This window comes from Lampris incognitus, chromosome 8, assembly GCF_029633865.1.
Source record: "Lampris incognitus isolate fLamInc1 chromosome 8, fLamInc1.hap2, whole genome shotgun sequence".
NCBI classification, from domain to species: domain Eukaryota; kingdom Metazoa; phylum Chordata; class Actinopteri; order Lampriformes; family Lampridae; genus Lampris; species Lampris incognitus.
In genome coordinates this window covers 45,121,069-45,147,306 of record NC_079218.1, presented here as the reverse complement: position 1 = coordinate 45,147,306, position 26,238 = coordinate 45,121,069, and the positions used below count along the sequence as shown (strand labels likewise).

The window sequence follows — 26,238 nt, the reverse complement described above, 5'->3', positions numbered from 1 at the left end:
TACGCCCGAGGCTTGACGAAGACTCGAACTCACATTTGACAGACTGCCATACAGGTCCTCTCCAAACACGACTTTCTTCTCTCAGGGCAAGTGAATTACTTGTTCATTAAAAAAAAAAAAAAAAGTATTTTATCACAAAAAAATGAGAAAGGTGAGGTATAGATGACATCATCTTCATCATCATCATCCTGTACTGCTCATCTCTGAAATAGTCAACACTTGAAAATCTTCACGGCCGGCATCACGTCGATGCCGTCTGGCTTCGTCCAGAACTTCCGGAAATGAATTAAGAGAACATGACCAAGGCCAGTTTTGTAGAGAACTGTATTGATACAACAGACGGAGGTTCTGACTGGGTGGATGTGAAGCCATGTTAATCGGCAGTGGCAAACACTGAACTCATGAGCAGCTGTTGTCTTCCAGTCTACAAGTAATCACAAACCTAAGAATGGAACGCACACTATGTTTCTTCATAAGCAACTCTACATGTGGACAGTTCATGACATTTTTTTTTATATTTCATAAAATGGTAAAAAAAGTGTTAATATACACTGCTGTAAACAAAAATGGATGAAATGGACTTTCCCCTATAAGAAAATTGACACAACTGACGTCACAAAAAAACAAGGTAAATGGTTAATCTCTTTCAGTTTAGAAGTGGACACAGGGAAGATGGGTAAGCACTATTGCTTTAAGGAACCACTTTAATATCAGTGGGCGAAGGCTTGACAACATCCCCCCAGTCAGGCTCGAACAACACAACAAAACAGGAAACAGACATAAGAGACTATTTACAAAGGTGATCTTTTTTTTTTCCTCTTTTTTTTTTCCCTCAAAGTTTCTACTTATGTGGCGAATATCATCACAATGCAACACAATCGCAACAACCCACAGCTGATGAAAACGGATATACTGACGTAGTGTGCGTGTGGTATGCGCAAGTGTCAGAGTTTCTGTAACAGTAGGAGCGTCGGCGTATGAAAAGTTTAAAAGTTCCATGTCCATGTTTCTTTCCTACATCGTTCCGCTCTGTCACTGAACCGAGCAGACAGGCTTTCCCCCTTCCTCAACCACGTTCCCGCCCGCTCGCGCTCATCTTCTTCTCCCTGCTGCCTTCTTGCGTCCCTGGAACGAAACAGAACATGGGTATCAGTAGGGTTTAAACCTGACAGAACATTTCTACAATTTCTGCTGAACACATCTTTAAATTCTATTCCCCCCCACCCCTTTTTTCTACCCAATTGTATCCGGCCAATTACCCTATTTTCTGAGCCGTCCCGGCCACTGCTCCACCCCCTCTGCCGATCCGAGGAGGGCTGCGGACAACCACATGCCTCCTCCGTTACATGTGGAGTCGCCAGCCGCTTCTTTTCACCTGACGGTGAGGAGTTTCACCAGAGGGACGTATTGCATGGGAGGATCATGCTCTTCCCCCCAGTTCCCCCTCCCCCCTGAACAGGTGCCCCGTACCAACCAGAAGAGGCAACCAGGACACATACCCACATCCGGCTTCCCACCAGCAGACACAGCCAATCGTGTCTGTAGGGACAGCCGACCAAGCCGGAGGTAACACAGGGATTCGAACAGGCGATCCCTGTGTTGGGCAATGAAAGAGACCACTACGCTACCCGGATGCCTAAATTTTATTCTTAGACTACCTTCCTTTCTATTTTGCCAAGAAGCAGCAGATTCAGTCCCTTGTTGCTTACAGCTCTGGCACTCAACCACCTGCCATGGAGGAACATGTGTATGAAGGTTTCAATTCCAGTCCAACACTAGACCAGAGCAGTGTTGGGAATCGTTTCCAAATTACCATAACCATGAATGGTTTTTGAATGGCTGTCGTATTTTCAGTTGCATACAAGTCAATCTATCAGTTTTAGCTTGTGATTAGATACATAAAAGTACCACAGTCTTTAAATGGATTTGCAAGCCAACCACCATTTATCTTGGTGCATGCTCAATAATCCAGGTAAGGAAATCCCAGAACGTTGAACCAGTTCATCTGGACACGTTTACTGAGAGAAATGTTTCAGTCTCAACTGACTGCAGGTATCCCTGCTAGCGGCGTAAGAAAATATCGATACACTCGAGTACCGCGACATTATCTTCTGTGATACTGTATCGATTCCCAAAACCACTATATCGATTTTTCATTGTTTCCATGTAAAGGTTCGTGTTGTGTGTAACCCCGCGACCGCTAGATAAATGTTGTAATCTATCTTCATTTGACTCTTCCACTCTAACGCAACAATGTACCCTGAGACAGGAAGTAGCATAAGCACAAAGAACACAGGCCAATGAAATCGCAATATATCGCCTTTCTAACAGTATCGCGATATATTGAATCGTAACCCCATCTATCGTGAAACGTATCGTATGGCCGATTCTCGCCAATACTAATCCCCACCCAACAATACAGTGGCATCACGACCGAAACAAACCATCGGTTTCATGTGCAAATTGCCGTGACCATTAAGTAGAGTTTCAATGGCCATGTGTACTATTCACAAGAGGATTCGTGGATAGTAGCAATCACAGCACTGTAAAATGGTGACAGGTGTACTGTTAAGATCCTCACCCCCCGCCCAAACAGTGCACTAGCCGATGAAAGAGAGGAGAAGGACAACAGCTGTCTAAGTGTAAACCAGTGGTGAGTCCGTATGTGGCGGGAGTGTCTGAAAAGTTGAGACGTGTATTTTCCAAACATCACATCTCAGTTGTTTTCAAACTCCAAAACACCCTGTGCCAGAAATTGGTCCACCCCAAGGATCGGGTCCCCTGGCACAAACAGAGCAATATAGTGTACGCTGTTAGGTGCCAGAAGGATTGCCGTGACTTGTACATCGGGGGTAAACTAAACAGACGCTGGCCAAGAGGATGGTACAACACAGGAGAGCTAAGACGTCAGGCCAGGACTCCACAATCTACACCCATCTACAGGCCAGTGGCCACTCTTTCAAGGATGAGGATGTGCTCGTCCTTGATAGGGAGGAACGCTGGTTTGAACAGGGAGTCAAAGAGGCCATCTATGTGAAGAGGGAACGACCATCCCTGAACCGAGGGGAGGCCTAAGAGTACATCTGCCACCATCTTACAATGTTGTGATTGCAACTATTCCCAAATCTTCTGTGAAGAGTACATATGTCATTGTAACTCTAGTTAATGGTCACGGTAATTTGCATATGAAACCAATTGTTGTTTTTGGTCGTTATGCCACTGTATTGTTTATAAGGGTGGGGGTACCTGCAGTCAGTTGAGACGGAAGAGGTCACTTAGCTCAGTGATGAAATGTTTCTGTCAACAAATGTGTCCAGATGAACTGATTCAACTTTCTGTGATACAGGGAGTAATTTCTGATATTACTAAACCATCTTGTTGCGGCTTCTTCCTGTCCCGTCACACGGTATTTGACAGTGAAGAGAGCACAAGTAGAGCAGAGAAGAGTTGCATTGTGGTACCCCCTGCCCCTTTTTTCTCTCCAACTGTATCCGGCCAATTAACCTACTCTCCCGAGCTGTCCCAGCGACTGGGACAGCTCGGGAGTCTGCCAATCCGGGGAGGGCTGCAGGCTACCACATTCCTCCCCCGATAGATGTGGAGTCACCAGCCGCTTCTTTTCACCTGACAGTGAGGAGTTTCACCAGGGGGATATAGCGTGTGGAAGGATCACGCTATTCCCCGCAGTTCCCCCTCCCCACCGAACAGGTGCCCTGACCAATGAGAGGAGGCGCTAGTGCAGTGACCAGGACACATACCCACATCCGACTTCCCAACTGCAGACACGGCCAATTGTGTCTGTAGGGATACCCGACCAAGCTGGAGGTAACATGGCGATTCGATCCAGCAATCCCCGGTAGGCAATAGAACAGACCGCTACGCTACCCAGCACCTGTGTTGTGGTATTTTCAGTGTAACGTAGTATACGTGTGTTGGACAACATTTTAAGCTGCAATGGGGAAGTTTTTGAGGGCACTCTATTTTAGAGTTACTCAACCAGAATGGAGGAAGGTGGATACGGTGCACTACACAGAAAATAGGGAATAATTGCGGACACAATTCAGCTGGTTTCACTGTTGAACACCTTCAACTAGACAGAATAAGATTTACCAATGAAATCAGATGGTGTTATGTTGTGTTGTAATGAAAACCTGCATACACATATACGTCCATGGCACATGTATCACTGGTTTACAGGTTAACACTTTGTGCCAGAAATGTCCCCCCTCTGAGTCAAGCAGTTTGCAGTGTGGTAGTTTGCTTTTCAGACTGTTTGTAATTTTCACATTAATTTTTAGGTTTTCCGTTTAGGAAATCTGTGAAAAGGAACTTGGACTAATATTCTATTGCTTAAGCCCCATCAAGACAGCCTCCTGTCCTAAAATTCACTAAACTTGGATCATTTAACAACGGACGAACGCCACTTTTTTCTGATACCTTGGGCGTTGGCTCCTCCTCCTGCTCTTCCCCTTCTTCATCTTCCTCCTCTTCCTCCTCAGATTCGTCTTTAGCAGCAGCTGCCTTTGATCGACCACCGCGCCTGGACATGGCAAAGGATCACATGATAGTAAAAACACAGTAAATACACACTGACAACATGCATGTAGGCGAAAAGCAGTAGACACAACACAAGTCAACACAAGTAAGGCTTACACACACACACACACACACACACACACACACACACACACACACACACACACACACACAAACACTAATAAGCCTGCATGGGTAAAGACACCTGAAAATGGTCTTACACTGGTTTCTTGGCAGGTGGCTGGGCTGACTTGGGTGGACGTCCTCTCCTCTTCTGTGGTGTGGACTCTGCTGACTCTGAGCTGTTAAAACAAGAACAACAGCCACAACAACAGGGTAGGAGAGGTCAATAGCTGTGCTTTCAGGCACAAACCTCTGCAAATGGTTGAAGAACTTCATTTTCAAGCTAGTGATGTGGTGTTTTTCCAATGGTATATGAAGTCCAGCATCCACGTGATCCTGAGAGCAGGATAAGCGGTTTGGATAATGGATGGATGGATATGAAGGTGCAATTTGTGTTGCCTAACAGCTGAAATCATCTTTTAAATGGTGATTATCAGCGAAGTCGAGAAAATGGTTCACCTCTTTGCCATTAGCCAGCAAACTTTGTCCAGTTATGGATGAATTTGGTCCTATATGTGTAGATCTCTAAAATAGTATTGCTTTCTGAAGCTCACGTTAATGTTTGAATATATATAAAGACCACCAAAAAAAACACAGCAGTTAACTATATTTGGTGCATATGAAAAGGTCACAAGTCACATTTAATGTAGAAAAATTACAGTATTGAAAAGCCTGCCAGACTTGATTTGTGTAAACGTGTGAAAAAGTAAAGATTCTGCCCTGCAACGAATTGCAGAGTGCTACAGCATCATAACTAGACTACCATCACAGTGGAAAATTGTTAAATACTTGAAGAAACTGGAACTAAAAGAGTTGAATACTTTTTCCTTCTTGCTGCAAAATAAAAATTTTAAAGACACATCTGAAGAATATACAGAAAAAACAAACAAAAAAATAAAACTGAGACCGATTCCGCCTCTTACCTTTGCTGCGATCGGCGTGGCGCCCGTGCTTGCCTTCCCCCCCGGGCCTTCACTTCCAGGTTTTCACTGCTCCCGTCATCTTCCTCTTCCTCCTCTGCTTCCTCCTCCCCTCGCTCCTCTTCCTCTTCCTCTTCTGGGGGTGGAGCTGCCCTTTTCCTTCCCCTCTTTCCTTTGGTGGGTGTGTCCTGGCTGGGTGTCGCCGTCTTCGGAGGCCGGCCCCTGCGTCCTTTTTTGGGTGGGCTGTTCTGCTCGTCCTCCGGCTTGTTGTCCTCGTTCCACTGGTCCTCGGTCTCTGCCGTCGCCGTTGTATTGGCTGCCGCCTTCTTGCGCCCACGCTTTGGCTTGCTGTCCTGGTCGTCACTAGAGGCCACACCTCGTTTGCGACCACGAGGCTTTTCCCCATCCTGTGGTAAAAGGATTAGGTGTAACATGGACTGACGGGCTGGGCTGGTATATGAATGAAAAGAATGACTATGAAATAAGTCCAACTGTTAAAATTGAGGTAGTGATGGAGTTAATGACATGGGTCTTCACTCAGTTGTGCAGTGGATAGCTTTTTTTTTACATTTAGATTTACTTTGTCATTAAGCAGATGCTTTTCTGCAAAGCAACTTACAAGAGAGTCAGCAGTTAGCAGATATATTTGCGCATCAGCCGACAGGCATCTTAGAAATAGTAGCCATTTCACTGCCAAGAGTATATGTGGAGTCAAGCTGAATTAGTCCAAGTGTGCAACAGCTAGATCTTTTGTGATAATACTGCAGCCTGTGCTGCGAAGCCAAAGAAAAATATTGACAAATGTGGTCCAGAAGTTCTATTCATCATGGTTTATTGACACAACTTGTAGTTGCCGGGCTTATCTCAACTCTTCTCCAAGCGGTGTTTGCACAAGAGAATCAAAACAGAGCCACACGCAGGTTAACAACCAAAAGCTTTTCACCAGGTCCTAGCAACACATCCATTCCGACCTGCTCTAATGAGAAGCGGGATTCGATTAAAATGGGTTTCGGGGTGATGGGAGATAGGTATCGTTTCAAAAAGGGCAAGGAACCGATTCCAAACCTTGTCTGCGTTGTCCCCTCTCTTTAGGCTGATGTCCTCGTTTTCACTGTGGTCCATCTCTGTACTGTCAAGCCTGGGACACAATGCAGGATAAGTTTAAATGGAAACGCAGGAGTTTTTGTGTTTGGCAGTATTGGTGGTCTTGTAAAGCTCAATGGAGACAGTGAGACACCAAAATTGTGTAAGTCAAGCCCCCCCAGCAGCGGAGTGCACCTGCTGGGCGGACGCCTGGGTGTAACATTAGAACTGTAAGTTACAACCAACTTAAGGTTATGACTAGTGCACAATTTAGACTTAGGCCGTGTATGTGTAGTGCCTGGGTGTAACTTTTATGCCTAGTATGGAGCAGGCTTAAGTTGGAAAGTCAGATGAGTATCCACGATAATAGTAACAGAAAAAATAATGATCACACAACCAGAAAAGAAAAACGATGGTAGCATGTCTCGTTTACAGCATAAATAATGAAAGGGCATCAACATCATTTAGGGCGGCATGGTGGCCCAGTGGTTAGTGCTATCGCCTCACAGCAAGAAGGTCCTGGGTTCGAACCCCAGAGTCGTCCAACCTTGGGAGTCATCCCAGGTTGTCCTCTGTGTGAAATTTGCATGTTCTCCCCGAGTCTGCAGTGGGTTTTCTCCGGGTGCTCCGGTTTCTCCCACCATCAGAAAGACATGCATGTTAGGGTTAATACTCCTGTCTGTGCCCCTGACCGAGGCAAGAAGAACTGGAGTTGGTCCCCGGGTGCTGCACGGCGGCATCCTAGCTATACAGTTAGGATGGGTTAAATGCAGAGCGTAATTTCCCTACAGGGATCAATAGAGTATATCAAAATCAAAACAAGAACGAGTCGTCGATGATCGGACAAACCCATTGGACCTCTATTCAGACGGTGAGCTGACTGATAGGGTTCGCTTTGGCAGGCAAGCTCTATTTGAGTTAACTGAAGTGCTCTCCCCTCAACTACAGCATGTATCGGACAGAAACGCGGCGCTGTGTTCCGCCCCGCAGGTGTGACTGCACTCAGATTTTATGCAAATAGGGCTTTAAACATACTATGAATCCTTTTTGGCTTTTGATGAAACATCTTTCCATTTCTTCCTGACCTCTTCAACGGTCCACAGTCCACTGCATTCATTACTGACTGCACTGGTGACCGATTTCAATGCTGATATAGTTGTTTTTGTTGGTGTTGTTTAACTTAGCTGTGAGAACATTTCTATGTTCTGCATATAACTTAAGTTTTCTTGTTTCTATATCAGTAAAAGTCCTTTTCTTTTCCTTTTGGTTTGCGTTATCCATATCTTCCATAGCTTGTTTGAAGGGAAAAGTTAAAGTTGAAGGGAAAAGTTTGGACAGAAGTGTGTTGCTTGGGTGTCTGGGTAGCACAGCAGTCTATTCCACTGCCTACCAACACAGGGATCTCCGGTTTGAATCCCCGTGTTACCTCCGGGTTGGTCGGGTGTCTCTACAGACACAATTGGCCGTGTCTACAGGTGGGAAGCCAGATGTGGGTATGTGTCCTGGTTGCTCCACTAGCACCTCCTCTGGTCGGTCGGGGAGCCTGTTCGGGGGGAGGGGGAACTGGGAGGAATAGCGTGGTCCTCCCACGTGCTACGTCCCCCTGGTGAAAGTCCTCACTGTCAGGTGAAAAGAAGCAGCTGGCGACTCCACATGTATCGGAGGAAGCATGTGGTAGTGTGCAGCCCTCCCCGGATCGGCAGAGGGGGTGGAGCAGCAGCTCGGAAGAATGGGGTAACTGGCCGGATACAATTGGGGAGAAGGGGGGGGGGGTAAAAGAAGAAGAAGCGCATTGCTTGGCAACAATCATCGCTTTGTATGTGTTCTCGTGGATGTGTATCATAAACTACATCTGTGTTAAGTCAGGCTTGGTGTAAATTCAAATCTTAAAGTCGGACGTGGCTAATGCCCTAAGAGTTAAGGCCTACTTTTTATACGCCCAGCTGGGGCACTCCACCCCAGATGCCTAGGATGAGTGAGTGTTAGTGAGTAAGCAAGTGTGTGTTTGTCACACCTGGTCTTGCTGCGTTGTGGAGAGCTGGGGTTGGAGGTGGAGTCGTCATTGCTGGCTGTCTCCATACGAGAGGCTTTACTCTGGAGCTGCTTCCCCGCTGAGGAGAGCGGCTTGTTCACAGCTCCCAGTACGTTAGCTGCCTTGGGCTGGAGAGGGTGGGGGGATGAGATTAGGAAAAGATCAAACATGCTACACGATGGTTTGCTAAATTTAATGTAATGGCAAAGCGTGGACTTGGAATATACAATAATGTGTTAATGCTGAGGATGTCATCAAGTTAGACTCCTGAATCTGCCTACCTTTCCTGGAGTGAAGAATGCCTTCATCTCTGGTGGGAGATAGTTCTTTGTGTTACTGAAATTCTGAGAAAAACAGAAACTCAAGTCAGAGAGCTTATTTCTGCTTTTCTAAAAAAAAAAAAAGACTAAAAGGATAAGGATTATAATATTGTTAGCTTCTGCAAGCATTCTCACTGGGGAAGGAGATACAACAGTACCAATGCTGAATAATTCCCTTAAAGCAGGGTAGTATATCAGGGAGGGGAAAAAAATATGGAAAAAAGGAAAGTTACTGCAGCCAGGGAATAACTGGCCATCTGACTGCCCAATCCATTACCCACAACCCTTTGTTTCTAAATTGCCATTGTATGTGCGCTAGTCTGAGGAAAACTCGCCACACAGAACACAGCTTGGCTACGATGATGTCAAAAGCCCGTTCTATTAATACTGTATTTGTGTGTACTTCCTTAATACTGGCCGCTCTAAGTCAAGCAACACCACACGTGAAATGTTCTCATAAAACTCATGGATAAGAGCACACCCTGGAGTCTTTTATACATAAAATGGAGAAAAGCACAAGGTCTGATGGCCAGGCCTGCAAAGAATCTTTCAAGGTGGCTTCTTATTTCCAATGAGTTTCATGAATTCAATATTTTCATGGCCCTCCTTGGCTGTATGGTGACACGTACCTTGTCGGGTTTGGTGAAGTAACGCGAGGGCAGGACGGGATCTTTGGGGGACTCCAGGCTGTAGGTGGTGCTCTTGGACATGATAATGTTCATGGCAACGTCACACACTGTGTAGAGTTTCTGTGTGGGGAAGGGGGGGAGACAGAGACAGTCATTCCATGGGGCACTGTGTATTCACAGAATCTTTAAATTAAGAGTACATTTGTGAAGACTTCAACACAGGTTTGAAATGTCTATATTTGAATGATTTCTGTATACATGCATGTGTATCTGCACCTCGTTGATCTTGGTGTCATTCGGGGCCTGGGCATCTTTCGTCTGTTTGATATTCTCCACCATCTTCCGAATGAAAGCATGACTGTTGTTCTCATTTTTGGCCATGATGATCTCAAGCACAAACCATAGAGACCTGGCATAAGAAGGTGTTCAGAGTTGGCCTTCAGCACAACGGGCTTTCATTTCACAAAACATCAACTCAAAGTGCTTTTGAAACATAAACATAAATTACTATCTTGACTAAGCTGCCTTTTAAGAGTTGACCCGAGGGATGATGATGTTAGCACTGGCTACTGTGTTTGCTTCAAGGCATTTCTCTTCAGTACCTGCAGCTGAAACTCAGTGATATTAGTAACTGCATTGATGACTGCAATCCTTAAAATATGAGTCACCAGTGTTGTTGAGTCTGCATTTTTTGACAACGCCTAACAAAAATCACATGATTAAATCTGAGTTTTAGTTATTGATGAGGTATCTGTTGGTAAAGGTCTTCTACAAACTTGATCTGCCATTTCTATGTGTGAGCTGCAATAACTGTTTCTTCTTCAAACTCGCCATTATCTGCCTTGTTATATAGATTAATTATATTATTATATAATGTTATATTATTATTATATATTATTCAATCATTCATTATCCAAACCGCTTATCCTTACTCAGGGTCGCTGGAGCCTATCCCAGCAGTCATTGGGCGGCAGGCGGGGAGACACCCTGGACAGTCTGCCAGACCATCACAGGGCCCCCCCCCCCCCCCACACACACACACACACACGCATTCACATCGAGGGACAATTTAGTATGGCCGATTCACCTGACCTACATGTCTTTGGACTGTGGGAGGAAACCGAAGCACCCAGAGGAAATTATATATATATATATATATATATATATATATATATCCGTCCATCCATTCATTCAAACCGCTTATCCTGCTGTCAGGGTCGTGGGGATGCGGGAGCCTATCCCAGCAGTCATTGGGCAGCGGGTAGGGAGACACCCTGGACAGACCGCCAGGCCATCACAGGGAGATATATATACAGTTTTTTTCCCGAAACCGTCAATGGTGTTGTTATAAGTGCTCAACTAATGATATATATATAGATATTATATTATATAAGTGCCCAACTAATGAGGCGCAGAATATATATATATTATATTATATTGTTAAATTATGTGTCAGGGGTGTGTGGTGGTCTGCGGCCCTCCTTGGATCGGCAGAGGGGGTGGAGCGGAGACCGGGATGGCTCGGAGGAATGGGCTGGTTGGCTGGATACAGTTGGGGAGGGAAAAAAAAAAAGGGGGGGGGTGATATTTGTACCGTGGCGCTGTGATGGACTGGCGGCTTGTCCAGGGTGTCTCCCCCAGTCACTGCTGGGATAGGCTCCAGTATCCCCACCACCCTGAGAGCAGGATAAGCGATTTGGATAATGAATGAATGAATAATTATTATGGAAACGTAATGATGATGATGATTAGTATTATTCCCAGCTGGCTGATATAGTGAGGAATTAAAATGCCCTATGTCATATCCCTTTTGTCAGGAAAGTCCAACCACACAGTCCTACCATCTTTAAAAGTCTCCCTGATTTGGATTCATGGATTAGCCATTGTCTTTAATATGCCAGCAATAGAAAAAATCAAAATATTAAATGTAATCAAATACATTTGATTGGAATCTTGTAGATTAATTAGTCAGTGTGGGTATGTGTGTTCTTGTAGTTTTTGGATGTGCTTTTGTCTTTGTGTTGTACTGCTGTGGGTTGGGGGAAACGAAATGGCATTTCATTTCATTTCATGTACACAAATGAAATGACAAATAAAGTGTTCTTGATTCCTGAAATTGTATATTTACATGCAAATACTGACGGAAACGTTGATTCTAAACGTATAGTCAAATCAAAACAACTCATCTCAATCTCTTATCATATGGCTGTGGTGTAGTAATAAAGATAAGGGGATCCAATACCTATGAATACATCTCCCGGGAGATAACAGACCGGTGTAATTGGGGGTGTAGTGAGGGCACTGGACTTGGGACTACACACAATTCCTCCTTTAAGTGGAGTGGATGCACTTCCTGTATGTTATTCCTTAGGTGTACTCTGATGTGCAATACTGAAATTCAGCGCAGGTTTGCTGCAGCCTTTCAATCTGAGGTCCTCCATGAAATGTGCATGTAAAGATCTAGACACAGTGATGTGTGTGTGTGACCAGTGCACTTAAAGAGCAGTTATATATACTACAAAGGGCAATACGGTAATAATCAATAGTTATGAAACAATACAAGAGAGGACAGCGTATCTTTCTTGGGGGGGGGGGGGACATTTGTTTAGCTTTTGTTTAAGTTTCCCAACCATTTTGGACCAGCACTAAGAATATTTTTACACTGAGTTTGATTTTCACAGAAGCCATAATTTTCTAAGAGTGAATCTCACCCTTATTGGATGACAGCTCAGGAACCATCAAAAATGCTTACAAAGCCCACATATTCTGAACACGCACACACACTCACACATAAAACTCACTCTTTAATTTCTTTTAGCTGCTCAATGTCTTGCACTTTGACGTAGTCTGGGTCGTGGACCAGCAGGTGGATGGTGTAGGGCACCACATACTCCGGCAGGAGGGAAAACAACTTTTCTGTAAACATACAGAGAAAATATTTCACAAAACTCAAACAAGTGATTACTGCTGCAATCGTGAACACTGTTTGCTGAGGATATTTGCTTTTACGTGTGTGTGCTGTTCTCTTGGGCTACAAGCCAAACAGCATCTTTCAAACATTTTCACTAGGAGCTTCAGTAGATCTTCCCCAGTCAGTCGACTCTTTCAGATTTCAGCTCAAAAAGCTCTTTTACTCCTCTGGTTTTTAAATGCCAGACAGTATGACTGGTAGCTTTCCCGTCAGGGATGCTAAGAAACTCTGCTTGAAATATGAAAATCTGCTTTTTTCATTACTTTCAATTGCTGTAATTTTCTATACTGTGACTTCAAATTTTTTTGTTCCTTCATTAATAAATGCTGTGTAGTACTTTGGCTAATACTTTTTTTTAAAATGTGCATCAGCAATAGATTGGTCTTGATCTTGCCATTAAACTTCTGAGAACATATAAAAACCTGCAAACACACAATGTGTGCACCCTCCTGCTCGCCATCATCATTCCATGTCTTACGAACTATGACCTCTTCAACAGAGCCAAGCGCTAAGCCCTCTTCTCTCACTTAGGACGGATAAAACGGTTTTCTACCAGTGCGACACTTGAATCAAGAACAGCCTGAAATCTTTCCTTGTTCAGGCCTACCCTAAATCTATACATGACCTTTTAAACACTAGAATTTTAACCCAGGTGTCGTCCACAAATCTGAACCAAAGGCTAGGTGGTGTCCCTGGATAGGACATTAGAGCCCTCTTTTTCCACTTCCTCCATATACAAGTTGGCCACTACAGGTGAGACTGGGGAACACATAGCACACCCATGCCTCTCCATATAGTACTGCCCCCTGTATGTGAAGAACGTGGACTGAAGACACAGATTCAGGAGCAGACTCACTTGGTCAGTGTTAAGGGTGGTCCTATTTCTAAGGGTGGGGTCATCCTGTAATTTCATATGGACTACCTCCACTGCTTCATCAACAGGAACGCACGTGAAGCGAGACTTATGATAAGAGACCATTGTTGCGTCCATTGCATCTGCTGGAAGGATGATGTTATTGTCCTTACTGAGAGTTGTGAGAGCTTTCCTCTCATCTCTACTGATGTTGGACGGCGGCGCCTTCACGTTGTTGAGGCAGGCTGAAACTTTCATCTGCAGTTGCTCTGCTTCCAGGTCGGCAATGTTGTTTTTATGGATCGCTGATTCCATGGCTGTGACCAATTCCACTAGCAGGATTTGCCTTAGCATGACAGCAAAATTCAGTCCCTTAGCAAGGTTGTCTTTCTCCACCTGGGTGAGTTGTCTGTTGGATAGATTCTTCACCCACTTGTCCACATTGCCAGGGTGTGTCTGGAGTCCGTCTCTCTGTCTGCTGTTGAGGGCACTGTCCGTTGTCTGCCGATGTCTCTGGCATGCAGCAAGTAGCTCGAACTTCTTTTGTTGCCTTATTTTCGACTTTCCGTGTTGAGCTAGACGAGCCTTCTCCGTGAACTCAATCACACGTTGGAAAGTGGTCTCATCTAGATACGACACGATATCTCTGTTGGATCTATTCCTCTTTGGCTTTCAAAGCATTGATAGTAAAAGTAGTTTGTCTCACCCGTTTGTTCAACAGCTGGCTCTGTGCCTTCTGGAGGAGCTTGTTAGCTCAGTGGCCTTTGACCGAAGATTTCATTTGCAGGCTCTTAGGCGTAATCCTACTCTGTCTAAATCTGAGGCTGAATCTCAGGTGGTTCTTGTAGTCTGCCATCTCACTCATCTTATGTTCGCTCGTACTCACATGAAATGAGTCACAATGTCTTTATGGATACTCAATAATCCAGGTAAGAAAATCACAGAAAGTTGAATCAGTTCATCATATTGAGATAGATGATATTGATATTCTCTCAATAAACGTTGTGTCCAGATGAACCGATTCAACTTTGTGATTTTCTTACCTGGATTATTAAGCATGCATAAAGACATCCTTTCTTAAAAAAAATTTTGCCTCATGTTTTTTTTCCCTTTTCAAGCTTTTCTTAAGAGTTGTTTCCCAATTTTCTATTTCTCTTATACCTATTTTTGCATTTTTCCCTCGCCAAGGTGCACACGTGTCATTTTTTTTAAACAAATCTCAGTCTTGTATCTATCTGCAACTGAGTAAGCCAAGCTTTGATAATTGTTTTTTATATCACAAGGAAAGCTTAGCGTGTGATAATTCTTGAAAGTTTTATTGTCCGACCAACAAAATTACTTTCAGATTATTTCAACCAAGTCAGATCACTTAAATGCAGTGTAGCAGATTATTATTTGACTTTCGCCCAGACGAACCGATGCAGCCAAGATTACCTTGCCCTACCAGCGTTTGACTGTTGCCAAGAACCTCCAGGCAGTCCTTTGCCCCGGAGCTACATAGACTTCATCGACTTCCAGTGTCTGATTTTCGCCAAGGATAAACCCAGGTAGTATAGTTGACATTGCCCCTAGACATGTACACCCTTCACATCAGGATGAATTGACTGCTCACCCTCTATCCTAGAGCCCCTACTATCCTAGAGCTTGCATATGACCAGTAGGATAACCCCAAAGTAGCCAAATTACCCCCAAGTAAGACTAGAACCTAGAAATTAGCCTTACTCTAGACTAGTTACCCAGCATTCTATTCTCTTATAATACATCAACTCTGATCACAGAAAGCTGATGTGTCATCACCTGCACTCTTCCATGACTGTCCTCACCTCAACTGCCCGAAGCTCCCTGGACTGTGACCATCGGACCATGTAGGGGATATGTACCATGTAGGGGATATGTAGCGAGGACTTCCTGTCTCCCTTTCCCTCTCTCTTGTGGCACTCTTAGCTTCTTGTTGCTCTTGGCTGTTTTTCAGGAGCTCTTAGTCTCTTTTGCACTTTTGAGACCACTCCTTTCTAAACAGTTTTTTATCTTGAATATTTTTTTTCCTCAACCTTTTCTTAGAGTTGTTTCCTAATTTTCTATTTCTCTTATACCTAGTATTTTTGCATTTTTCCCCTCGTCAAGGTGTGCACGTGTCAGTTTTATTTTTGAAACAAATCTCTGTCTTGTATCACTCTACAAATGAGTAAGCAAAGCTTTGATAGCTTTTTTTATATCACGAGGAAAGCCTCACGTGTGATAGTTTTTGGAAGTTTTATTGTTCAGCCTATGAAATTATTTTGATTATTTCATCCAAGTTGGATCATTTAAAGTCAGGGTAGCAGATTATTATTCGACTTTCACCAAGATGAACCGACACAGCCAAGATTACCTTGCCTACCGACCAACATTTGACTATTGCCAAGAACCTCCAGGCAGTCCTTTGCCCAGGAGCTACAAAGAGTTCATCGACTTCCAGCGTCTGACTTTTGCCAAGGATAACCCAAGGAGTTTTGCCCAGGGCATGCTACATACAACCCGTAGTGGAACATCAGCTGAGAACTGCCGCAGCTGGACATCACTGCTGGGTAACCTCGACTCCCGTGTGGGTTCATTCTCGGACGGATGTCGGGAATAAGTCTGCATTATCTACAAGTAGCCTCCAGTTGGATCAAATCATCTCTACAGCGATGCTTCATCTCAACTATACTTGAGTCACTTCTCCTGCCTTTGATAAGAGTTCATGTTGAATAATAATCTAAAATCGTAATTTTAAGCCTTAAACATTTTTTAACTTTTTTTTTTTTAGCGCCCCAGCTTCTTTGGTATTTCTGAAAATTACATACCCTCTGGTACCATCGCCAACTGAGTGATAAGCTCTGTTTGTCGTTATTCCATTCACTATTTTAGCAGATTTTCATTTATCCATTTACTCACTTATTCTATTGTTGGTAGACATTAAGCTATTAATAAATGTCTCTATTGTTGAAAGTCGTTGCCTGTGTGTTTCTCTGAAGCAAAGACAGAAATCCCTGTAATCGAGAATTTACAACTTCAAGTAAGTTCCTACGAAAGTAGGTGGTGCCAAAAGTTTATAATGAGAGCATAATCCCATTGTGTCATGTATTGCTACAAAATGAGGTGGTAGTTATGTGTCGGAGTGCCTTCATCCTCCTTACCGCTGACAGCTGCATGCTGTTTGAGGTACTCCCGCCGTATATTGACGTTTTTCACCAGGCACTGACGCGCATGAGCCCTCCTTTCCTTGACCGGGTCCTTGGCACACAGGGCAAACACAGCCAGGTACTCCAGCGGCAGCCGCAGGCGGCACAGGCCCCTGTGGAGCTTCTGGGCAAAGCATTGGCGCACCTGGTAGCACTCATCCTAAAGGAAGGGAGAGAAGATAGAGAGAGAGATGCACACACACATGGAAAGAGTTACTCAATGCAATGCTCATCTTCTGCTTTTATTTGACCTTTTCTTTCCATTTCTTCTTTACATGGGTTGTACCATTTTATGGTCAGATGAGTTACACACTGGCACAGGATGGAAATAGTCTTCCTGACCTCCGTCTGTATTTTTCCACATCCTCCCCGGATGCTGTGATTAGCATTTGTTTTCGTTCTCATTTCTCAATGTTAACCGAAAAGAAGTTAACTCTTCTGTGACGTTTTGACATTTTATCCTGCCACAATTGACCAATACGCTCAGCTAAACCGTTTTAATTATCTGTATGGAAAGAATATCCTATTTGGGTTTTTTTTTGGTATCCATGGCAATTCTAAGGCAAGAACAGCTATCAAAAGCATATTGACAAGCTTCAATATGGGAGCTTTACATTTTTCCCTCCCTTTTTCTACCCAATTGTATATGGCCAATTACCCCACTCTTCTGAGCTGTCCTGGTTGCTGCTCCACCCCCTCTGCCGATCCAGGGAGGGCTGCACTACCCCGTCTCCTCCGATACATGTGGAGTCGCCAGCCACTTCTTTCCACCTGACATTGAATAGTTTCGCCAGGAAAACGTAGTGCGTGGGAGGATCATGCTATTCCCCCCAGTTCCCCCTCCCCCCCAACAGGCGCCCCAAATGACCAGAGGAGGCGCTGATGCAGCGATCAGGACACAAACCTACATCCAGCTTCCCATCCGCAGACGCGGCCAATTGTGTCTGTAGGGACGCCCGACCAAGCCGGAGGTAACACAGGGATTCGATCCGGCGATCTCCGTGTTGGTAGGCAACGGAATAGATCGCCACGCTACCCGGACGCCCCTCCCAACTTTATATTTTTAGGAGTAACTGTATTCAGGATGTGAAACCTGAAAAGCAGTCAGGATGAATGGGACAATTACAAATTACACCAACATACTTCATAATCATAAAACGACACATGCAACGAAAATTTGCCATACTATTGTAATTCTGAAAGCCACTTAAATTTGCCATTGTACCTTACAACGAATTGTATTCTTATAATGACATTTGTTCTCTGCATTTAACCCATCCTACTGTATTGGAGCAGTGGGCAGCTGCAGCGCCTGAGGAGCAACTCCAGTTCTTCTTTCCATTGCCTTGGTCAGGGGCATAGACAGGAGTATTAACCCTAACATGCATGTATTTTTAAGTATGTCTTTTCTTAAGTACAGGTGGCTGACATAGTTATGGTCAGGGCTTAGAAATCCCTGAAAAGGGAGAACATGACAGTGTGAGGGGGGTGAAAAATAAAGAAGGGAAAGAGCATGGTGTGTCTTACATTGATGACAAGGGCACAGAGCTGGTACTGTTCCAGCGTGATGATCTCGTGGTAGCAGGGCTCCTGGGCCAGCTTCAGCAGGGCACACGCCGCTGCCAGCCTCAGCCTCGACATGTCTGGCTTACTGGGGCGGGGCAGAGTGGGGGGGGGATAACACAGAGGAGATGAGGATAACTGACAGATTTCTTTGTAGGCAAGCTAAATGTCAGTGTTGAGAAAAACCCACAAAACAAAAAAAGGCTTCTCAGCTGGATTGAGACAGATTAAATCAAATATTTGAGGATTTCTTTGTTAGCCATGAGTAAAAGAATAGTTGTGATGAACTGAAAGGTTCCTTGGCCTAACTGGGATAGGTTTAATGACCAGGCACCACAAAATTTGGGTAGGCGATTTACTTGACCATATAATACCAAGGTATATTTACATACAAAATGGAAGAGTTTGAGTAACAGATTGAAAATAAGCATTTTGTGTCCTTCTCAATCGATAATTGAAAAAATGGGTCTGTTCTCCTGTAATATTCAAAACCATTACCAATGTGAACCAACCTTTTACAGCATCAGAAAACATTAGAAACTCAGATATAGGTGTTTAATTTTAGCCCTTATATTAAAAGACCTGTCCATCAATTTGGAAGTGATAGCTTCCAATTTTGAACAAAGCATTGTATGTTTAAAATCGGGATTAAAAATCCTTTTCACCACAACAATAACAACAACAACAAAACTACACAGGATTATTGATTTACACCCGTTTTTTTCCCCTCATGTCCCTAAGATGACAGATGAGGAGGGGCTGGTTTCCCAGGCACAGATTAAGCCTAGTCCTGGACTAGACGGACTTTTGTGAGGAGACTCTGCATTCAAATTCAGTTTGATCCAGAACAAGGTTTAATGTGCATCTGGCCCCATGGCATATGACAGTTTCTTCTAACATCAGATGTCTTTATGGTGTGTGTGTGTGTGTGTGTGTGTGTGTGTGTGTGTGTGTGTGTGTGTGTGTGTGTGTGTGGCGTTACCCCATCTTGCCCTGCTCAGTCAGGTCTCCATCACTGTGTAGTATGGCGGTCAGCATCCTCAGGGTGGAGTTGCCTGATTTACTCTGGTTGTTCTTCACTCCTAGCAGCCACCTCACCATCAGTTTAATGCCCTGGATCTGAACGGGGTTAGTGGGCAGCTGGTTAGCAGCAACATCTCAACATGCAACAAATGAGATGCTTTGTGCTATACAAAACATGGCGGCGCTTATTCACATCTGAAGCCTTTGGTTTCCTAGGCGCAACTCTGCAGCTAACACTTGTTCATCAAATGACATTATGCTGCTTTGTGCTGCTTTTCATGCTTTCTTTGTTATTGCTGCCTTTTACTCTTGGGGAAACATGGGGAAATTCGATTTCTCCTCTCCTTTAACAGTTATTATGACTAGCGATACTCCGATCGATCAGCTGCCGATCATTATCGGTCGATTTTCATTCTAAATATGTCTTGATGCATGCTCAATAATCCAGGTAAGAAAATCAAAGAAGGTTGAATCAGATATCCAGATGAACGGATTCAACCTTGGTTGGTTCATTGTAAATAGTTTGATTGGAGCTCTCTATAAAGGCCGATCCGAAGAGCCAATCAGATGACGCGAATAGGTGAGACCTTTCTCTGTGCAGGCAAAAGAAGCTCGCTAAAATGGTTTCACTAGCCTGGCAGTTCTACAAGGTGTCCGAAAAAGATGATAAAATCGCTATATGCTATGTGTGTGAAGCAGAAATCCCTTGTGGTGGAACGCAACAATGACACTTTAATACCATGAACCTCATTAGATATTTGAGAATTCGTCATGTCAAAGAATAAGGCGAGTATGAAAGGCAAGCCAGCGCAAAGTCAGTAAAGCGAGTTAACCCTGTAGCAACTCAGTCTTCCGTCACTCAGTTGTCAGTTAGGGAGACATTTAAACAGCAGGAAGTCTACAGCAGCGACAGTAAGAAGTCAAAAAAAGTATCAGCCAAGATAATTGAATACATTGGCCTTGATCAGCAGCCTCTTTCTGTAGTGGAAGATGAAGAGTTTCAGCAACTTACTACCTACTGGGATCCACGCTATATCCTTCCAGGGTGTAAATATTTCACGGACGTATGCCTGCCGCAGTTATATCAAACGGTGTATACACATATTGACAGCATTTTAAAGGATGTCACATCAATTAGTTTTACAAGTGACATCTGGAGATTGAGTGCATGTCCCATGTCCCTGTTAAGCTATAGCATGGACTTTATCAGGGATAGACGCTAATATTTTTAACCACTGGCCTCATGGGCCACCCACCAAGCCCCTAAATTTGGTGGCCAAAGTACATTTTTTTGTGGCCCAAATGTAAAAACAATACAGAAAAGGCAATTTAACGCAATTCAACACGGTAAATAAATTACTGATCAAAACTTCAAACTACACAACGTTGTTCTTCACTGTCAGGAATTCACAGGGTCACACACAGCAGGGGCTCTGGCTGCTGCATATTCAGTGACATGTTCCGATCCTGGGGGAACCCGAGAGAAAAGGTACATGCTATTCAAAGGGATAATGCTAAGAACACGGCAAAGGCCATGCAGGATGTGGATTTATCCAGCCTACCCTGTATGGCGTATACACTCCAGCTCGCTGTGGCCAAGGGAGTATTGTCACAGCAAAGCATCTCTGATATAATAGCTGCAGGGAGACGGATCGTCGGTCATTTTAAACATTCCCAGTTAGCATACCCCCAACTCCAAAGTATTGAGCAACAATTGGGCCAGCCTACAAAAACACTACAGCAAGACCTATCTACTAGGTGGAATAGTACTTTGTATATGCTACAGAGTCTACAAGAACAGAAACGGGCACTATCTGCTTATGCAGCCGACTACGACATGCCTTCAACGTTCTCCGGCAATCAGTGGAAATTAATCGAAAATATGATTTCCCTGCTCGCACATTGGAATTGATTTTTATTGCCTTATATAGGCTATAATGGTTTCTTGTGCTTTGAACCATAGTGCAGTGTTGAGCACATTTAGCTTTTATTCCATAGGAAAGCTAAAATACTTGCTAAACTGCTCTTTAGCTGAGCATAGGCTATTATATTGGTTTCAGTTTCTTCATAAGCTACATGACCTAATAAGAGAATGGCATATGTTGCTTTCCAATAAATGAAGTTGTCAATTTACTATGACTTTCTCAATATTTCTGCAATGCTGTTAAGAATAGTTACTTTTATTGCTATAAATAGTACATAAATAAATAAGTAATGCTATACAATAAACAGAACACTTTAAATGGAAGATCCCCATCCCCCTACCCATGCTGTGATCGGCATAGGCTGATTCTGATGCCGGTGACCGGCCCCAAAAACCCTGATCGGAGCAGCCGTCATTATGATCCTTTTTTTCTTCCTCTGTGGCACTGAGTTTTGCTTTTAAGTGTCTTCAAAATAACACATTTACCACCACCACCACCGAAAACAACAACTACATGGCTTTACAAAAATATTTTTAGTAGGATCTGGGGGCACGAATCTCAGTCTTCAGTCGTGTAATAGCAAGCAACTATTTTCAGATGGAACCATAATGAGCGAGAGAGAAAGCACTAGAAGGAGAGATGAGGAGTTTCAGAAGGATCAAGGAAGTGTGAGGTTACAGGGACAGTTCCTGGGGGTAAATGCTGACCTTGGCCAGAGTCTCTGGGGACACCTCCTCATCCGGAACCCAAAGTTTGGTGGTCTTCTTACCGGGGATCTACAGTGAACAGTAAATAATAACCTTGAGGTAAGTAAGTAACCTTGACGTATCATTCACTTGAGGCCCAAAAGAGAAGCAGCAGAAATATTCATGCCAGAACTATTGTAAAACAGGAATCTTTAGAATGTTTACATTTAATAATTTCAGCGACTTGCATTTGCATTTAAAAGCATCAACACCGTAACGTTTGATGACTTGTATGAAGATTTCTATAATAAAGACTGTTTATCCTTTTTTTAAATTTGTATTAAAAAACCTGATGTCCTGCATCTCACACTGTTTTATTCAACTTCCTATGGAGGACTTGTATTCAGGAAGAAATCCGAGGAACATAATAAGGAAATTGGTTACTGTTGGTTGGTTATTTCTTCAAAATGGTAAGCAGATTTATTTGAAGTCAAAAATCAATGCGAAACCTTTTGGAAATAAATGATTTTTTCTTTTCCTGGTCTTTAAAATACAGCATCAAATTCAAAGCCTTTGACTTCTGCTGGTTTTCCTTAACAGTGACACTTGACGTATCCAGTGCATGTGATGTTCTTACCCTGTCATTCATGAGGAGGTCCTTGACTATGAAGTTGGCCACCAAAGATTTGAGCGGAGCAGCAAACTGCTCTGGGGCCAGGAGAGCCAGGTGCCCCAGGGTGGTCAGAGGGGTGATTAGCTGCTCCAAGTTAGCAGGGTCCAGGCTCTTGTGCAAGGGCTTAGGCCATAGAAACGTACATAACAATTTAGTACTTAGTTCCGGATATTTAATGGAATACAGAGTCTACTGGTTGGGACAGATGCATTCGTCTGTTATGGTCAAATTTCCCCTGAAATTAATCTGATGGTTAATTTCAAAACATGGAAATACTAAGGTCCCACTTAAACAGCGTAAAATACCAAAACAGTTTTCCCAAAATTTTCGAAATTTTTTGTCTTACTATGTGGAATATCATTTGGCTAGGATAAAAAAGCGTGCCCCTTGGAGTATACCAAACGTGACTTATTTGTACGACTCTGGTGTTCAGAGTGCCAATGTATCAATATTTGGGGGTGTTTTTGCACAAGAGGAACAGTATTAAAAAACGATAATAAAATCACAGGCACCTAATTAATACGAAGAATATTCCTTCAACTTGGTTTATTTTTCTGATTATTATTGTCTGTGCCAAAATGAAACCAAGAGACGTGACTAACCTCAAAGATCTGGGCAAAGTGTGTATCTCTGTTGCTGAACATGGCATGGATGCAGTGGATAGCATACTTGGCCTGCCGAGGGGGGCCTCTTTTAGCTTTGGCCTGCAGTACTGGCAGTAGGACACTAGGGAGAGCAGACAGGAAAACACATTTACAAAGTCCTAACTAGTACAGAAAATTATCAACGATAGCAAAATCTTTTATGCAATATGTCAAAAGCCAGTGTTTCCTGCCCGATGAAAAACCAAACATTCGATGAAGAATGCATACGGATAGTGAGGTGCTGAGCAGTAATTTAACAAGAAAAAAAAAATTCAGGCAAAGGATAAACACATACGATTTGATGTGAGGGAAGCTCTCCTCCATCTTGCTTCCTGTGTTCTTGAAGATCTGTAGTGCAGCCTCAGCCACCTTCTCATCATCCATTTTTAGACAGCCCAGCAGAGACTCAAAGGTCTCCGCCGAGTGGAATGAAACCGGGTGGGTGAACGACAGCACCTGGAGGAAGAAACAATGATCAGATGAAATCATCTACTACTTTTTATTTCAATACCAAGAAAACTGCTCTAAGTTGACGTGAAAAATGTCAGAGTCCGGGGGGGGGGGGGGTGTAGGTGTAGGACTGAGGTCCAGTATATTTTACTTTGAGTAGTTCCAGCCCTGCTCTGATAGCCTCCTCGGTGGGTACTCCTTCCTCCTCATCATCTGCTGTACCGTCTATTGACTTGTTCACTTGCTTTATGAGGGCGCTGAGAGAAGAGTAGTCAGACAGACATAGTGGGTCAACAAAGAGCATAAAACATCAGATTGCACTTATGGTTTCTATGAAAGTTGGGACTGTGTGTGTGTGTGTGTGTGTGTGTGTGTGTGTGTGTGTGTGTGTGTGTGTGCCCGCGAGTTTGTGTTAACATAGACACTGTATTTACCTGATGGACTCTGTGTCAATGTGTACGGGGGCGATTCTCTCTAACAGGAACTTCACCATTTCCAGGAATGGATTGCTGGGCTGTTTGGGACTGCCGAGCTTCTTAGTGATGTCTCTCTGAGGGGCAGACCACACATACACACAGGCATAAAAATATTACCCTGTACTTAACTCAATGAAGTTCATTATCATCCACTCTCACTTCCAATTATTCGGACTCTGTAAGGCTCTGTGGACCAAATTAGCACCCCCCCACCATACACACACAGTTTAAATTCACAGTTTAAAAACTTAAAGCCCCAACTCATCCACATGTATAAGTGCGAGGTGTATTTACAAATATTAATCAGGAACCTTTACATGAAATGAACTCCTTCCTCTCTGCAATGTTTCACTTACCAGGAAGAATAGCACATTAAAAAATACGTATTAATAATAACAATAATCATCATCATTACATTTATATAGCGCTTTTCTAGACACCCAAAGCACTTCACATTGAAGGGGGTAACTCACTTCAATCACCACCAATGTGTAGCACCCACCCGGGTGATGCACGGCAGCCATTTTGCACCAGAATGCTCACTACACATCATCTTGTGTACGTATATAGAGCTCTCTCTCTCTCTCTTGTACTCTCTCTCTATGCCTTGTTTCTTTTACACTTCAAAACACAGGTTGAGGCTTCAGCAACACTCACCACACAGACTTCAGCCTGTTTGCAGGAGCAGGAGGGGCTAACAAGGGTCTCTAGCTGGTCTCTGATCCGCTCATCATCATCCAACACCTGGGCTAGCTTCTTCACAAAGTCCTGGGCCTTGCCTGGGTCTGGCAAGTTCCCTAAAAATGACAGATCGCAGGTTACCATTTCCCCAATAACTTTTTGGATGTTTTTTAGGGTAAGTGAAGTGAAGCAAAGTAAAAATCAGGCAGGACAACAACTAAGACAGTACAGCTTTGATAAGTCCATTTTACTTATTTTAACAGAGTCTATGCAGTGTCAGATTACAAACAGAGCAAATCGAGCCATAAACAAAGGAAAAACTCAAGCAGGATCCACATTTTTGTCAAGAAATTGCAGTCACTTACTTGTGATCACCATGACCTTGGCAAACACAGCCTTGCTGGATGCCTCAGACTAGAAAAACAAACACACACAAATAAGACCATGAACATATACATAGCAATTGAGACAAACATCAATCCATCCATCAGGTTTCCTACTTTGTTTGTCTTGACCTCTGGAAAGAATTACCTTGGGCTGTTTGACCAGGTCTAGCAGATCTTTCACATTGTGTCTCAGCATATTTTGGCATTTCCACATCTCATTCAAGGCCCTGAGAGAAGAGAGGGTTTTGGGGGTAGAGCGTTAGAAAGAAAGTTTAATGAGGTTTTTGCTGGGAGAAAGTTCAAACTAATTTAGCTATTCACCTCTACAGAAATTTCAAATTCAAACTGATGTGAGATTAAAAATTGCAAGAAAGCACTGCCCTGGACCTCGACGAGTGAGTAAGAAAGGGGGAAGGAGAGAGAGAGAAAGGGGAGGGAGGTTGGAGAGGGAGACAGAGACCTTGACCTTTAACCAAGTCTTTAATGGTCCAATTTTTTATTTGCACTAAAATAACAGTGGTATGAACACAGATACTCATACACATACTGAACAACAATCCCCATACACAGCAAAAACAAAAGATACAGACGTTCCCTTTTTCAGAGAGAGAGAGAGAGAGAGAGAGAGAGAGAGAGAGAGAGAGAGAGAGAGAGAGAGGGAGAGAGGGAGAGAGAAAGAAAGTGAAAGAAAGAAAAAGAAAGACCAAGAGAGAAAGACTTACTTGACAGCGTTGGGGTCCAGGGTAGCATACAGGTAATAAAGACACTTCATCCTCTCTGTGGTTTCCAGATTGTGAGGGACCATGTACTGGGCAAAGATCCGTTCCACCAGCAACCTGAAAAGCCCACCATGCCACAGGATATAAGAGATGGGGAGAACATGACTGCAAAGGAAGATAATATCCAAGTAGAGAAGTACTAAAGATATACATCTCGTTTCCTTATTCCCTCCCCCCGCAAAGAACTTCCTCTTCCCTGGCAGCTCCATATTCAGCATCCTTCCCCCAATATACCCAATCTTATTTCTCTTGCTTTGTCTCCAAACAGTCCAACCTGAACTG

The 26,238-nt window shown here is 43.6% G+C and overlaps 1 protein-coding gene across 1 annotated transcript in view; it reads right to left on the bottom strand.

The window, feature by feature from the left end:
• Window positions 1-316: 316 nt before the first annotated feature.
• The window catches only part of pds5b (PDS5 cohesin associated factor B), a 79,610-nt gene continuing 53,688 nt past the window's right edge, over window positions 317-26,238 (bottom strand). Inside the window, exons 13-35 of the mRNA XM_056284384.1 lie at window positions 25,900-26,013; window positions 25,323-25,404; window positions 25,157-25,205; window positions 24,768-24,907; window positions 24,069-24,184; window positions 23,786-23,891; window positions 23,480-23,640; window positions 23,143-23,266; window positions 22,505-22,663; window positions 21,889-21,957; window positions 19,216-19,352; window positions 18,198-18,321; window positions 16,626-16,830; window positions 12,445-12,559; window positions 9,920-10,052; window positions 9,644-9,763; window positions 8,976-9,038; window positions 8,677-8,822; window positions 6,645-6,717; window positions 5,583-5,986; window positions 4,758-4,838; window positions 4,438-4,540; window positions 317-1,125 (exon numbers count right to left, since the gene is read on the bottom strand). Coding sequence (XP_056140359.1) covers window positions 1,093-1,125; window positions 4,438-4,540; window positions 4,758-4,838; window positions 5,583-5,986; window positions 6,645-6,717; window positions 8,677-8,822; window positions 8,976-9,038; window positions 9,644-9,763; window positions 9,920-10,052; window positions 12,445-12,559; window positions 16,626-16,830; window positions 18,198-18,321; window positions 19,216-19,352; window positions 21,889-21,957; window positions 22,505-22,663; window positions 23,143-23,266; window positions 23,480-23,640; window positions 23,786-23,891; window positions 24,069-24,184; window positions 24,768-24,907; window positions 25,157-25,205; window positions 25,323-25,404; window positions 25,900-26,013 — 2,857 coding nt within the window. The 3' untranslated portion in view covers window positions 317-1,092. The remainder of the gene's footprint in view (window positions 1,126-4,437; window positions 4,541-4,757; window positions 4,839-5,582; window positions 5,987-6,644; window positions 6,718-8,676; window positions 8,823-8,975; window positions 9,039-9,643; window positions 9,764-9,919; window positions 10,053-12,444; window positions 12,560-16,625; window positions 16,831-18,197; window positions 18,322-19,215; window positions 19,353-21,888; window positions 21,958-22,504; window positions 22,664-23,142; window positions 23,267-23,479; window positions 23,641-23,785; window positions 23,892-24,068; window positions 24,185-24,767; window positions 24,908-25,156; window positions 25,206-25,322; window positions 25,405-25,899; window positions 26,014-26,238) is intronic.